Raw genomic sequence first — 15758 nt, forward strand, 5'->3', positions numbered from 1 at the left:
CACATAAATATGTACACATAAACAAATATATGTTCTAATATACTAATATATTATATATTGCTTAAAATTATTAATATTATAATATTAATATATACATCTCTATATACTCATATCATACATGCAATGGTTGAGTGGTTGTGGGCCCTTCATGTAAAAGGTACCCCACAAGCCAGCTTAAAGGATCTCCCACTGATCAAATATGGAGAAATTTGAGCATCAAAATAAATAATGATAGTAATAAATTATATATCATTGAATAAATTAAGAATATGTGAGTCAATATTGATATCAATAAAAATTAATAAATAAATATTTAGGGGAGAAGAAAAAGCTCTTATTTACAATATAATACCAAATTAATAAATATAGAAAGATCAATGGCATTATAAAATCATCAATGGATGCTAAAATTAGTGGGTAAAAATTTGAAGAGATACAGAATGTTTACATATCCTAAAAGTATTTCCTCACAAATATTTATTAATTACAAATAAAGAATACTAATTTTATAGTAGAAAAATTTGGCAGATATCATCTCAACAAAGTGATCAAAGCTAATATCACCAAATGGAACTGAAACCCTAACTTATACCACTCACAAAAATTAACTCAAAATGGATTAAAGACGTAAGTGTAAGACCTGAAACCTAAAAGAAAACATGGGGAAAAAGCTCTTTGACATTGGCCTTGGCAATGATTTTTTTTGGATATGACACCAAAAGCACAGGTGACAATAGCAAAAATAAACGTGTGGGATATATCAAACTAAAAAACTTCTGCATAGCAAATAAAATAGTCAGCAGAGTAAAAAAGGCAACCTATGGAATGGGAGAAAATGTTTGCAGACCATTTATCTGATAAGGGGTTAATATCCAAAATATATAAAGAATTCATACAATTCAGCAGCAAAAAACCTCCAAGTAATCCAATTTAAAAATGGGCAAAGGATCTGAACGGACATTTTGCCAAAGAAGAGGTACATGTGGCCTATTGGCACAGGAAAAGGTGCTCAACATCACTAAACATCAAGGAAATGCAAATCAAAACCACAATGAGATATCATCTCACACTTGTTAGAATGACTTTTATCTAAAGGAAGGATAAGCAGGGTTGGTGAGGATGTGGAGAAAAGGAAACCTTGTATATCATAAGTTGGAAGTAAATTGGTACATCTATTATGGAAAACAAAATGGAGTTTCCACAAAAAATTAAAAATGAAAATACCATATGATCTAGCAATCCCACTTCTGGGTGTATATTCCAGGCAAATAAAATCGGTATTTTGAAGAGTTATCTACACTCCCATGTTCATTGCAGCACTATTTACAATAGCTGAGATATGGGAACATCCTAAGTGTCTTGTTGAGTAATGAATGGATAAAGAAGATGCATTCTATATATGCAACGAAATATCATTCAGCCATGAGAAAGAAATAGATCCTACCATTTGCAACAACATGAATATGCCTGGAGGGCATTACATTAAATAAAGAGTCAGACAGAGAAAGACATATATTGTATAATCTCACTTGTATATGGAATAATAAAAAAGTAGAACTCATAGAAACAGATTAAAATAGTGGTTACCAGGAGCTAATTGGTGAGGCTAATGAGATGATGGTTAAATGATACAAGTCTTCCGTTATAAGATGAATAAATTCTGGAGATCTAGCTAACATACAGCATGGTGACCATAATTATTAATATTGTATTGTATACTTGAAATTTGCTAAGAGCATTGTCTCTCTCTCACTCTCTCTCTTTCTTTCTCTCTCTCTCTTTCACACACACACACACACACACACACACACACACACACACACACACGGTAACTATGTGAGGTTATGGATGTGTTAACCTGAAAGTGGTAATGATTATATAATGTATAAATATATAAAATCATGATTAATATACTTTAAATATACATCAATATACTTTAATATACTTGAATATACATCAATAATGCTGGGGAAAAAAGAAAAAAAATTAAGCAAATATTACCAATATTGGAACAAACCAACATCATGTGCTTCATAATACGATGCACTGTGAAAGACACAACTCCATTCTGTGGTATTCTTGCCAAAATGTATAACCCGAATCTCATCATGAAGAAACATCAAACTAAACTGAAGAACATTGTATCAAATAACTGTCCAAAACTACAAAAAATGTCAAAGTCAAAAAAGACAAAGAAACCTGAGGAGTTTTTTCAGTTTAGAAAGGAGACAAAGAGATATGACAACCAAATATGGTGTATGATCCTGGATTAGATGATTGACCAGCGGGGAAAAAGCTATAAAGGACTTTGGCATAATTGACAAAATTTGAATATAGACTATGGATTAGATACTAATATCAATCAGTGTTAGCTTCCTAATTTTATACATATTGTGATTTTGATAAATATATTGTGGTTATAGAAGTGAATATCCTTTTTCTTAGTGAAGATCAGGATATTGCTCCCACTCTCTGCAAATATGTCACTTTGGCATAAGAATCGTTTTGTGCTGAAGGCATTTGAGTTCCTGAGACCCCTTGTCTATCTAAAAGCAAGCCTCTCAAAAGAACTCAATTGTCATATAAATTCCCTCCCTGAAAGCAACTGTAATCTCTTCTTGGAGATGAGAAGTTGGCACTACAACTGAATATACTTTGTCATAAACTAGCACATCTCCTATCGGTCTTCCTAAGTGCCATTCATTTTTCCAAAAAGTCATTTGCTTTTCCATAAGTGCTCTTTTTCCAACTCTGTTTTCTTTTCTAAGTTAGGCATATAGACCCCAGAATCTAACCAGCCTTTCGAGTTACTCATCTCTGAGTGCTGCCATGTGTATGTGTGATGCCCACGTGAATAAACCACTGCTTGTGTTTCTCTTGTTAATCTGTCTTTCGTTAGGTCTAATTTGCAGGGCCCTAGTTGGAGAACCTAAAATAAGTAGGAAAAAAATTTATTTTTCCTTTCTCGACATTAGGAAATACATACTGAAGTAGATAGGGATTAATGGGCATGATGTCTCAAACTTATTGTCAAAGATTTTTGAAAAAATATGAAGGGGGAGAAGAGAGAAAGAGAGAGAGAGAGAGAATGGGGGTAAAATGTAATTCACAACTGGTAAATTAGGGTTAAGGGTATGTGGTAGTTCCTTGTATGATTCTTAAAACTTTCTGTAAATTTGAAATTATATTTTAAAAATTTATGAAAATAGTAGGAAATAAATAAATATTAAAGACTTTAGGAATTCTAACACATTAAATAAATTAAGGTAAAGGGATGGAAAAAGATATCTCATGAAAATGGAAACAAACCAAAAAAAGCTGGGATAGTAATACTTACACCAGACAAAATAGACTTTAAAACAAAGGTTATAACAAGAGACAAAGAAGGACACAGTAATCCCACTTCACAGTTGTGACCATTCACAGTTTGATATTTCTGTCCTTCAGAAATACCAAACTGTGAATGGTCACAACTGTGAAGTGAGGAAAGCCCTACCTAAGCAAGAGATGGTCAGTGCTTCATCCAGCCAGAGAGGTCGGAGTGGTTCTGGAAACTTTGGTGGTGGTCGTGGAGGTGGGTTTGGTGGGAATGACAACTTTGGTCATGGAGGAAACTTCAGTGGTTGAAGTGGCTTTGGTGGCAGCCATGGTGCTGGAGAATATGGTGCCAGTGGGGATGGCTATAATGGATTTGGTAATGATGGAAGCAGTTTTGGAGGTTGTGGAAGCTACAATGATTTGGGTAATTACAATAATCAATCTTCAAATTTTGGACCCATGAAAGAAGGAAAGTGGAGGCCGGAGCCCCTATGATGGTGGAGGCCAACACTTTGCCAAACCACGAAACCAAGGTGACTGTGGCAGTTCCAGCAGCAGCAGTAGCTATGGCAGTGTCAGGAGGCTTTAAATACTGCCAGGAGACAAAGCTTAGCAGGAGAGGAGAGCCAGAGTAGTGATGGGGAAGCTTACAGGTTACAACAGATTTGTGAACTCAGCCAAGCACAGTGGTGGCAGGGCCCAGCTGCTACAAAGAAGATATGTTTTAGATAATACTCATGTGTACATGGCCAAAAGACTCAAGGACTGTATTTGTGACTAACCGTTTAACAGGTTATTTTAGTTTCTGTTCTGTGGAAAGTGTAAAGCATTCCAACAAAAGGCTTTAATGTAGATTTCTTTTTTGTACCCATGCTGGTGATTGCTAAATTTAATAGTCTGATCACTATGCTGAATAAATATGTATTAAAAAAAGAGTACAAATTGGTAGTTAGAAAATAGTCATGAGGATATAAAGTATAGAATAAGGAATATAGTCAATAATATTGTAATAACTATGTATGATGTCAGGTGGGTACTAGATTTATCGAGGTGATCACTTCATAAGTTATATAAATGTCTCATTATTATGTTGTGCACCTGAAACTAATGTAATATAGTATGCCAACTGTAATTGAAAAAGAAAAACTTATTTAAAAATATAAAAAAGGTAAATTAAGGTAAGCCTCATTTTTGACAGAAAGCAACATTGAAAGATTAATAAAATGCTGCACCTTTAGGAGTAAAAAAACATCAAGCTGTTAATAGGCCTTATGAGAATGACATCAGATCATGAATGTAATGTCTATACTGTAGTACCTGGCTTAGAGGAAGTCTGTAGTAAAGAGCTTTATTGTTGCTGTTGTTATTAGTGCCATAATCTTCAAAGGCAGTGATTCTCTGAGCTTCAGTGCCCTCATTAATAAAACAAGGATATAATATCCTACCTCACAGGGTTTTGAGAGTTAATTAAAATACTGTAAATTAAGCATTCAGTCTCCTGCCTATTTTCTTATAAGATGGTAGATTCTGTTATTCAGTGAACTGAGTCCATATGCAATCTCCCCATAGCACAGAGGCCTTTCTCTAACAATCTCATCCATCATCTGGGCAGTATTTATGGATTTCATTTGCTTCATTTTATCCCTCTGAGGAGAGAGCATGAGGGCTGCTAGTGAAGGACTAGGAGAACCTAATTATTTTAGGTTTTATTTTGTCTGGTCATTGAGTTTGTCCTCTTAGCCCTCAAAGAGGTGACCTAAATGTGATACGATCAAACCGAAGTGGATCAATGCTTCTTTTTGGAATTCTTGTGACATTTCCCGTGGCTGGGGCCAGCTTGGCTACTTAACAGTAGTTTGTGCTTGTGGTTCACCTAGTGAGAGAACTGGCTTGTAAATAATTGATGTCATTTCAAGTATCCCTTAGAATCACGGACATTCATTTAACTTATAGCCAACAGGTGAATGTGTAACGGCTACTCTAAAAATCTGTTATTTTTGAGGATGGCCCAGCTTATTTTCTCTCTTGATATAAATATTTGAAGCAAACAGTGGTTATCTGATGAAGTAAGATTTTAAAAAGGCTTTTGCCACAAGCTTGTAGACATCTTTCAGTTGTTTTTAGTATGAATTTCACTGGACCTCTTTTTGAAGAGATGTTGTCAAATCTTATTTCCCCTCAGTGCTGGGAGAGTTCCTCCTTGAAGAGGTCAGTGGGAGATGCAGGAACAACATCAGCTACTAGAGGAGAGTATTCTGCACCAACTGGGCCAAAAAGGCTGGCACCTTAAACTCCAAACTTTTGGGCAATGAGTGAACAATGTAAACAAACAGGAGGTGGGAAAACAAACTCCCATGAATAGGAGTTGCAGGTTTCTCCCCTGAGTTTAGGAACTGCCACGGTCACTTGATTGCTTGGCAGAGCCAAGCCTTGATTACCCTCTAGAATTTGTGGGACTTGGTGAAAAGTTACCTCTGTGTCTCCAGGCTATTGATTTAATTATATAAAATTAATTAATTTATTCCACATATATGTATTGCCATCTACAATGTAGTTGGCACTCTTTTAGACACTGGCGATAGCCTTGAACAAAATAAAGTCCCTGCTCCCACTGAGTTTATATTCTGGTGGGGTAGGGGAAAGAGATAAACAAACGAGCAAGTAGCTACATATCAAGTGGTGTTAAGTGCTATAGGAAAAATTAAGCAAGATAAGAAATTAGACTTCAATAGGTGGCACGGGGTTGATAATTTGAATAGGATGGTCAGGAAGGAACATGATAGAGAAGGCCTGAAAGAAGGACCAGGACAAACTGTAGGTATCTGATGAAATAGTTATCTAGAGCGAGAACTGTAAGTTCAAAGGCGTTGAGGTAGGAGCATGCTCGATATATAATATACAGCTGTGCAGCTGATATTTAAAAAAAGCTGGTTTGCAAAAAGCTGCACAAGTGTAGATTGGAATAAAACAGATGCCCTGAAGTCCAATAGCCTTCTCCCAGAATTTTCTGGTTCTAGTTAAGAACATGGGCTATGGTGTAAGACATCTTGATTTGAGTGCTGGTTTTGCAACATACTAGTAAGTACTAGCACAGACTTTCCTGGCCAAGTTATTTAACCTCTGAATGGCAGTTTCTTACGATTACTGTGAAAATTAAATAAGACTAATGCAAATAAAGCACTTCGCATTGCACCTGACATATAGAAAGAACACAATAGGAAACTATATTAACTGTACTTGCGACAGTTAACACAGTTGCTGCTATAAACATAGAGCTAGAGTATTAAAAGAAATAGAGACAGATAGAAATGGAAGATGAACTCAATTTAATGAGTAATGAAGGTGAATTTTAAAAAGCCAGAAATAGCTGAAAATCTCATATGCGAAAACAAAACACAACAAAACAACTTCATTATATAAAGTTTGGAAACATGTACCAAAAAGTAAAAGTATACTTATAGTGCCCAATTCTTAAGAAGATCTTGGTGAAAATCTGGACAACATTGGAAATATTTAAAGTGCTATTTGGATGGGGAAAATAGGGTGTTCAAGGGTGGGCACCAGGTGCCATATTGGAGTTTGCATTCTTCACCAGCAGGGGTTGGTGCAGTCTGTTCAAGAGGTCATTAGAGGATATTCTAGAATATCTATATAGGAGCAGTTTAGGAAATGGGTAAAGTGCAAGAAGAGGTTAAGAAATGGACTTTTTTTTGAAAAGAAACACTATGTTTATTTGAGATAATTGGAGATCAAAGTGATAATGGGGATTAAGAGGGAAACTGAAGCCATCTTTTTGTTTGAACAGTAAGCCTCAGTCTATATTAAGAACTCAGACTTCCTTTTACATGCTCAAACCACAAGTCATTACTGTAGAGAAGACTGCCATGTTGGAGTGACATAGGGTAAACCATACCTGCCTTAAGTTGCATTAGGCCTTGAGGAATTCTGTTAACAGAAAGGATATACCCATCTTTTGTTGTGACTTCATACTCCTCACAGGGATAGCCTTGATGTTGGATGATTTCGCTCTATGGAAAAAGTACAATTTCTTTTGAGTTAACTTGTGTATGGTTATATCCTCAATAATCCCGAAGTAACAAGTAGATGCCTTGATGGTAGAAGACATAGATAAGAAATTCCTTGTTTTTCTCTAATCATATTATCTTAGAAAAATTAGCCACCTCTCTACAGTCCTCATCTTCTTTATCTTTAATGTGAAGACTAGATTAAAACGATGATTCTCCAAGTGTGACCCTGGACCAAAAACGTCTGCATCACTTCGATGCTTGTTAGAAATACAAATGATCAGTTTCCACCAAACCTACTGAATCATGAACTTGGAGGATGAGGCCTAGCAATTTGTGTTTTAAGAAGCTCCTTAGGCAATTCTGATGCACTCTAATGTTTGAGAACCACCGGGCCAGGACACTGATTCCAAAACTTGGGTGTGCATCAAAATCATCTGGGGCATTTAGACATACAGGTTCCTTCCTGGGCTCACTTTGAGTTAGGGATCAGGTAATTCTAAGGTAGCCAATGTCATGCCTATCTTATGAGAACCCCTGGGGCATGCATTCCTTGTTACTTTTCAGCTTTAAAACTTAAAGACTTAAGGGCAGTAGTTCTTAATACCTTTATATGGCAAGGATCCCTTAGTGAATTGGAGAGATTTCCTGTTTCTTGTTGCCTATATACGGATCCACTCCTATTCTATACAGTTGTTACATGTAGAAACTCTATTTCATTTAATTTATACCAACAATCACATATATTTTCTGTTTTACTTTGCCTCTCCATGCATAACTGCTCAATGCTAGAATCCAATTCAATACATATTAGTTTTAGGGCTCCTGAAGCCCCAACAGCATGTAGTGCTGGGTGTATCTAGTGAGCGAGGCCCAGGGAGACTGGCTCTGCCTACAGCTGAAGAGATTCCCTCCACCCAATAACCCAGAAGAATTCGTGTGGGATCTTCTTAGGGACAGAGGATGGCTCCTAGGGATCTATGCCAACATGTTGTTTGGACAAACCATCAAAAGACAGTCACTTTTTGGAATGATCAAAAGAAACCTGATATTTGGCATCATGTAGATTTAAAATATTTCTATGGCCTGTCAGAGTTTTAGAATCCATTCAAAGAAGGCTTCTGTAAAAAGGATCTTAAAATCTGTATAAGGGCATGTTAAGTCTATGATAAATCTATGGATCGTGAATACTACAATAATCTTACTCAACTGGAGGTTGTCTCTATTTCTCATCTGGGAGAGTTTATTGCATAGTGGTTGCAATTATGTGTTCAGATAGGCCTGCTTATAAATTGTAGCTCTACCGCCAACCAGTGGTGTTGCCCAATTTAAGTTGCTTAACCTCTTTAATCTTAGTTCCTTGATTTGAAAAATGAGGACTGTCATATTTACTGTATAGAGTGGTGAAAATAAAATGAAATGAGTGTCTCTGAAGCTTTCATCACAATGTCTGCTATTGGATAAGTGTTACTACATAGTGGACATTATTAACTCACTAAGAATTTGAAAGTAAGCCAAAAAAAACTTCTCTGAGATATACCTAAACAGTTATCACATCATTTATGAATTTCACTCACAGGAGGCCCTCTCTACCATTCATTAGGGTCCTTTTACTGACAGTCAACAGAGTTAACAGTCCAAAATAAGATAACCAGAATAGATTAGAATGATTCAGGATGCTGCTAGAAGTGGGTACCCTAATAGTAAGAAGTGAGGGTTAACACCTTTCTAATATGGGAGAAAGTAGAAAAAGAATAAAAAGCACAGACAACATGGAAATAATCAAGGATTTAGGTTTGGCCCAAGACACTGCAATGATTTTTTTGCTCATAAAATTAAACAAAGAATTTAAGAAAAAGTTAAATTGCATTTGAAACCCAAAGGGATTAAATCATTAGCCCAGTTTATTGAATTTGTTCGAAGAGAACCCAGTCTACGCACAACGAGTTTAGCAGTTTAGCACTTTCCAGTACAATATGCTAATTTATGACTATACTCTACCAGCAAAAATCACTACCATATATAAATATAATAAATAATGTAGATAATACACAGATGCAAACATTAACATGTAAGGCACTTCATCTCCCCCAAAACATTATGGAAAATTCCAACTTACAATATTCATGAATGCTTCTGGGTCCACATTTTTAGTTGGCATAAGTCCTGAATTCAAATTTCTTCGGAAAAAACACGCCACCAGAATCAGAAGCCACATCTCAGTTCTGTGTGGAACAATCCACAATCTTGACAAGATTTTTAACATGGTTCAACATCTTCATTCATGCTTTCCTGGCGAAATAACAGCTAGTTCTAAAGTCAGAAGGATCTATAGGTTTAAAAGCTTATACATTTTCCAGCTGTAATTTCTTCCTTAAATTCTGAAGCAAATTAAACAAGCTTGGTTGATAGGAATGAAAGAACACAAAGTAGAATGGAGATATTGTCTAGGATGTCCCAGTACGATCCAGCTCCTCCCATTCCCTCACACGACTTGCAGTCACCAATCCTTTAACTTGTAGGTGTGTAAAACTTTCTTTGATGCAACCTGGAGTTATGTGCATGTGAGACAATCCATAGAACCTTATGGATTCTTATCAGGTAATAGGAGCCATTGGGAAAATCTTTTCCTTTTTTCTTAGTTGTTATCTTTCTTTGATAGGTAGGATGGTATGGAGGCTGCAGAAAATACTACAAGTTTCTATAGTTACATTCTAAAGTTTCAATGATCACTGTCCTTTGGTTGAAGATCAATATAGTGATAATTATTTTTATTTAAAATTTCAAAAATTTTTGGTGCATTTTCTATTATTAGTGATGGCTTGAGAATATTGATTAGAAGAAAATGAATCTTCCACGTTGAAGCCATTTCAATCCAGCTCAACTAAATAGTCATGTATGAAATGTTTTATTTTGTATTCTAATCACTAATTAATTACTGAGAGATTAATTAAATTGTTTTCAATAACTAAACTGAGTTGCAGCCTGTTTATTTTTATAAATTAAATGTCTTAGTTCAATAGACTGTGTGGCAATGTGAGCAATTTCTTAGCCTACTAATATTCAAGCAGGCCAGGAGGATAGAATTATTATCATTTTAAGTAAAAAATGTGTTAGTTTTTAAGAAAAAAAATATTAAAGTAAAAGATTTTTTTACTTTTACATCAACTCTTCGGAACTGAACTAACAGCAGCCACACTAATTTATAGACTTTCGAAATGTTGTTGATGAAACAGTCAAAGCTGGATCAGGAATGATGAGTCTGTGAGAAAGTATCTGCTCAATCTCAGCCTCGCCCACTCTGGCTTGGCTGTACCTATGAGGAAGCAAGCCTGCATTTCTTATCTGGACTAATTTCAACATTTCCACCATTGTTGGTCTGACGAATGCTAAGGAGGAGTGATTTGACCTAATTTAGAAGGAAAGAGGGAGCATTTGTCTAACACTGCATTGCCCCATGTCCTCAGTACCCACTGAATACACTCTGAAATTATGCAAAATGAAACTTTAGAAAAGAACTTTGAAGCCTACTGTTGACATTTTAGGATTTTAAAATGTTGCATAGCCAGAAGGAAAGGAAATCTTATTCAGCTCTTTCATTTTTAGAAATGTGAAGACACGTTGAACAACTGGCCCAGCATTACCTAGGTAGGGAGTAGCAAGGCCAGAACTAAAATTCAGGTTTTTAATTAATTGTTTAGTTTTATTACCACATGAAAAAACTGTAATGTTCCAATATTCTCTTCCCTATTCAAAGACAAAACCTCACAAAACCTATCAAAAGCAATTACATCAATCTGTGAATTGTCTCTTTAGAAGTTCCCTCTTGGATTTCAAATTCAAAATAATTCCTAATAATTTCATTATAGTTTTGAGAGATCTAACTTAGTCACATTTGTTTTAATATATTTAAGAAAGATCAACTCCCACATTGGATTGACATACTTGTGAATACTGTACAGATTATTAATGAAATAATTGATGCCAGTAAACTGATTAGTTCAGAAAGAATCTCCTATTTTTGGTAGTAGGACTACTCTTCACCCCTGCCTCCATTTTTTCAGACTTTAGAGACCGTCCCTGGGTATAAGCAGGGAGGACAGAAAATAGAAATACAGAAAAAATAGAATTCAGTTTGGCTCTCAAATTCTTGGGTAACTTTATGAGCTCACAACTCTCATTTTGGAAGCAGGAAAATGACATCTTAAGTCTCACTCAAAGATCTACAAATGTTAAATAAGGACAGTTCTTCCCTCTGTAGACTTTTAACAATGACCTTATCAACTTAGCAACCCACAACCTATGGAAAGCATCAGTAGTACTATAAAGAGACGAGGGATCCAAATGTGCCAATGTGATCTTCAATCTGGAATTGTTTATCCTGAGAGATTTTTTCCAGAAGTTTCTATCAAGAACTATATGATCTTTTTAAATTTTAAAAAATTATTTCAATGAATAAAAAGAAGGATCTGAAACATTTCAACATCTTGAAACTAAGAAAATAGGTTTTCTCTAATGTACAATGTCTTCCTTAATTAATTACATCAATTAAACATCAACATTACATAAAAGCAATAGGATAAATAGGAGAGAGGTTGAAAGAAAGAAAGCTTTCTAAGAAAAAGTGAACAGAGAATCAACATGTAACTTTACCCACAAATGTATTCTGAGTAAAAACTATAAAAATTGAAACAGAACAAACAAAACAGGACAAACAAACAAACATACAAAAACCCAGAAACGCAAGAGTTAAAAAAAAAAAAAAAGGGTAAAACAAAAAACCCCTGAAACTAGGAGAAAATTCCTCTTTTCTGTTTGAGTTGGCAGTTAAAGGGCTCTCACTGTTTTCCCCACTGTTAAACTAAATTTTATTAAAATAATTTTTTCAGGTTTTGTAAACCGAAACCTTGAGTCCAATGGGGGCTGTGTTATGAAATCTGTCTGAAAGTCCAAGTTAGTGGTCTAGACAGAATCGCTATACAATCATATGACTCTAACTTTCGTACTGATTAAACTCACGCCTTATTCCTCTCAACACGAATTATCCCACAGGAGACTCCAGGCCTTTAGGCAAATGGACTTGTGGTTTATCTGCCTCCTCATTTGTCAGATATACCTGAAAATACATGATTCTCATTTTGACATAAATCAATATCTCTCAGCTACATTAATCAACATGTGATGGTTCTTTTTAAAAAATATATGTAGAAATTTTTTATTTTAGAATAAAATTATTCTTAAAACTTAAAATAAGTTGTAGGTAAATTTAAAAAATTAGAAGTTTGGGGAAAATATTTTAAATATCATTGCAAAACAATGTACATTATTGTAATACAATGTACAGGTAACATAATATACTTATGTTTATGGTTAGGCATGAGGAAAACTACAGGATTTTTAAAAAAACAATTGCAGCTATTGAAGTTGCTGGGATTATAGAAGGTTTAATTTTTTAGGTGACTTAATTTCTGAAAACACAAATATTCATACCCTAAACTCCCCACCTTAGGAAATTCTAGAAAATTCAAGAACATATAGTACTTTTTCATTAACATGCAATGTTTCTAGCAATTTATCCATTTCTCTTAGGTTATCAATTTATTGAAATATAATTGTTCATAGTAGTTTTTTATGATCCTTTGTATTTCTGTGGTATCACATTTCATTTATGATTTTATTTTATTAAGTCATCTCTCTTTTTTTCTTTGTCTAGCTAAAGGTTTGCCAATTTTATTTATTTTTTCAAAAAACAAGTTCTCAATTTCATTGACCTTTTCTATTGAATTCATCATAATGAAGTGTTAAAATGTTATGGATTTAAATGTCTTGAAATTTTCATTTTTTGTTTCTGGGTTTTTTGAGGGTTTTTGTTTTGTTTTGTTTTTTGTTTTAGTCAGATTTCCTTTAACCCAAAGTTATAAAAATATATTCTATATTTTCACAATTTTTTTTTTCATTTAGAACTCTGGACCATTTAAATTTATTTTTCAGTATGGATAGGTATTGAATCTGGATTATTTTTTTCTAAGGAGTTATTTAATTTTGCCAGTAACATATAGTCTTTTGTGATTCCGCTATGTGAATGTCATCTTTACTCTTTCACCTTATACTACGAAATCCTGAAGACCCAGAGAGCTTACATGATTTTTCTCGAGCATGCTTCTCAACCAAGAGTGATTTTTGTCTCCCAGAGAAATTTTGGCAATGTCTGGAGACATTTTTGGTTGTCACTATTAAGGGCATGTCACCACTGGCACCTAGTGGTAGAGGCCAGGGATGCTGCTACATATCCCACATGCAAAGAATAGTACAGAATTCCCCCCAAAAGAATTTCTGACTCAAAATGTCAGTAATGCTGAGGCTGAGAAATCTTGGCCTCGAGTCGTCACAGTATATGAATATAAGTCTGAAAAACAAATCCTACCTAGAAAAAATATACAAACTGCTTTTTAAATTAATATTTCAAATTTTGGCTTTTTGTATCTGTTGATAAAGCCGTCAAAAGTTGTTTTGCATATGAGCTTGTCATCATAATTTAGTAGCTGTCTGTTTTTCAGGTGAGAAAGAATGTGACCTTTCCTCCTTGTCATTTCTATGAGATGCTGCCTATTCTTCACAAATGAAAGATTTTATTCTCACTAACTGTAGAACATATTGTTTGATCCTCTGGACAAAAAATGCATATACTAATTGTGTGTTTTTTTCAAAGCACTGACTTTAATAAGACCAGGTACAAAGTTTTCAAACTTGACTTTACCTTTCATTTTCAGGGAAATCAATTTCTCAGCTTTTAATAGATTCATTATATTTATCATCAAAGTGGTTTCCCAAAGGACGTGCCAAAAGAGAAAGAAAGAAAGAAAGAAAATTTGAAATGAACTGACAAAAATCAAATATATGTTTACAAATCATGAAGGAAGATATTTGTGATGAAAGAATTATTCCTCCCCCACCCCCACCCCCACTCCCAAAATAATCAGAGCTCTAGTTAGTTATAGTTCCTCCCTATTGCAATGTATTTTGGTGAAAAAAAAGAGAAGAGCAGAAATCAGAGTGTCTCTGAGGCCCTTCTAACCCTAGGGACTTAGTGACACCTGTATATATTCAATTTGTCATCCAGGTGATGTGAAACCTGGGTGGAGATGTGATGATGGAACAAGTGCCCATTACTCAGAAAATTAAAGCATCAAATAGCCCTGTCTCTAAAGAGCCCTGATTGAATATCAACTCGCAACTCTTTCTGAAGCCTAACTCCAGAGTTCATGTTTTCTGGAGCAGGAGTTTGGGCTAGTGATTCTAGTCATGAAAATTTGAGAATAGGATTAGGAAAAAGAGGGTCTTGGAATTTTTATAGCTGTTATAAACCAGCAGGAGAAGTATAAATGTTGAATTTAAATCTACCTAAGACTTGCAAGTCAATTTATGCAGATAAATAAACCTAATAATATTCAGATACATGATTAATTTATCCAAGAAGGCAGATAAGTAATTTAGAAGCTACGTAAGTCAATTCCTTTGTTCTCAAACATATCTCTTCTCCTAATTATGAACAAATTATTTATTTATTTTTTGACATGAGGCCTGAAACTCCACTAATAAAAAGGGAATTGGATAAAGAGGCATTTGAGTGAAGTGGAAGGAACACTGGAGTAGGAGTTAGGGTCTGGGGTCCCGTGGCAGCAAGATGCATGATTATCAGGCATTCACTTCCCTCATCTAGGCCTTGGAATCTATAAAATTCAGTGGAAACCAGATTAGTAGTTTTTAAGCAGTATTTTGTAGAAGCCTGATTTCTGTAGAAGGGTTTCAAGTAGCCTGCCAATGTATGAATTAAATTTTGTTTTAAAATATAATTTCACCCATTTAAATAACTTAGCTTCACGTGTAATTTCAAAAGTATATGTTGTACACCAAGCTAGAAACTTTGAGTAAAACTTTGTCTTGTTCTCTTTGGTTCTCTTGTATAACTGAAGAGAACCAAAGTTGTTTAACAACAATTACGACTTCAGCTACTTTTCTGTGCAGATTTTACCACGTCATATATCCAAACAATATAGAGTACTAATGTGTAAGCCAAGTCTGATATAACCAGAGTACTGTTAATTGTAATAATTTCTACTCTGGAGATCACCAAAGTAGCCTCATTCTTATCACTTTATTTCATAATGGGTGAAATTATAAATGACTTTTATATGATAAATATATACTAGTCATCTACTACTTATTTATTTTATGTATTTGGAGTCTTGTGCGATATTTTTTGTTGGAAAAGATTTTTTGCTTCTAAAATGTTTTTAAATTACTAGGTGAGATGGTTTATTTAATTTCTCTCTCCTCTGACATTATATCTACTTATATTGTCACACTTTGAGATTTTGAAAAATTTGATGTAGGCGGTAAAGACACGGCTGGGGA

General features: G+C 34.7%; 1 protein-coding gene across 1 annotated transcript in view; it reads right to left on the reverse strand.

Annotated features, from left to right (window-relative positions):
• Positions 1 to 9776, reverse strand: part of LIPM (lipase family member M) — a 20321-nt gene extending 10545 nt beyond the window's left edge. Inside the window, exons 1-2 of the mRNA XM_006925974.1 lie at positions 9463 to 9776; positions 7232 to 7346 (exon numbers count right to left, since the gene is read on the reverse strand). Of these exons, the coding sequence (XP_006926036.1) occupies positions 7232 to 7346; positions 9463 to 9609 (262 nt within the window). The 5' untranslated portion in view covers positions 9610 to 9776. The remainder of the gene's footprint in view (positions 1 to 7231; positions 7347 to 9462) is intronic.
• Positions 9777 to 15758: the final 5982 nt, after the last annotated feature.

This window comes from Pteropus alecto, unplaced genomic scaffold, assembly GCF_000325575.1.
Source record: "Pteropus alecto unplaced genomic scaffold, ASM32557v1 scaffold88, whole genome shotgun sequence".
NCBI lineage: Eukaryota > Metazoa > Chordata > Mammalia > Chiroptera > Pteropodidae > Pteropus > Pteropus alecto.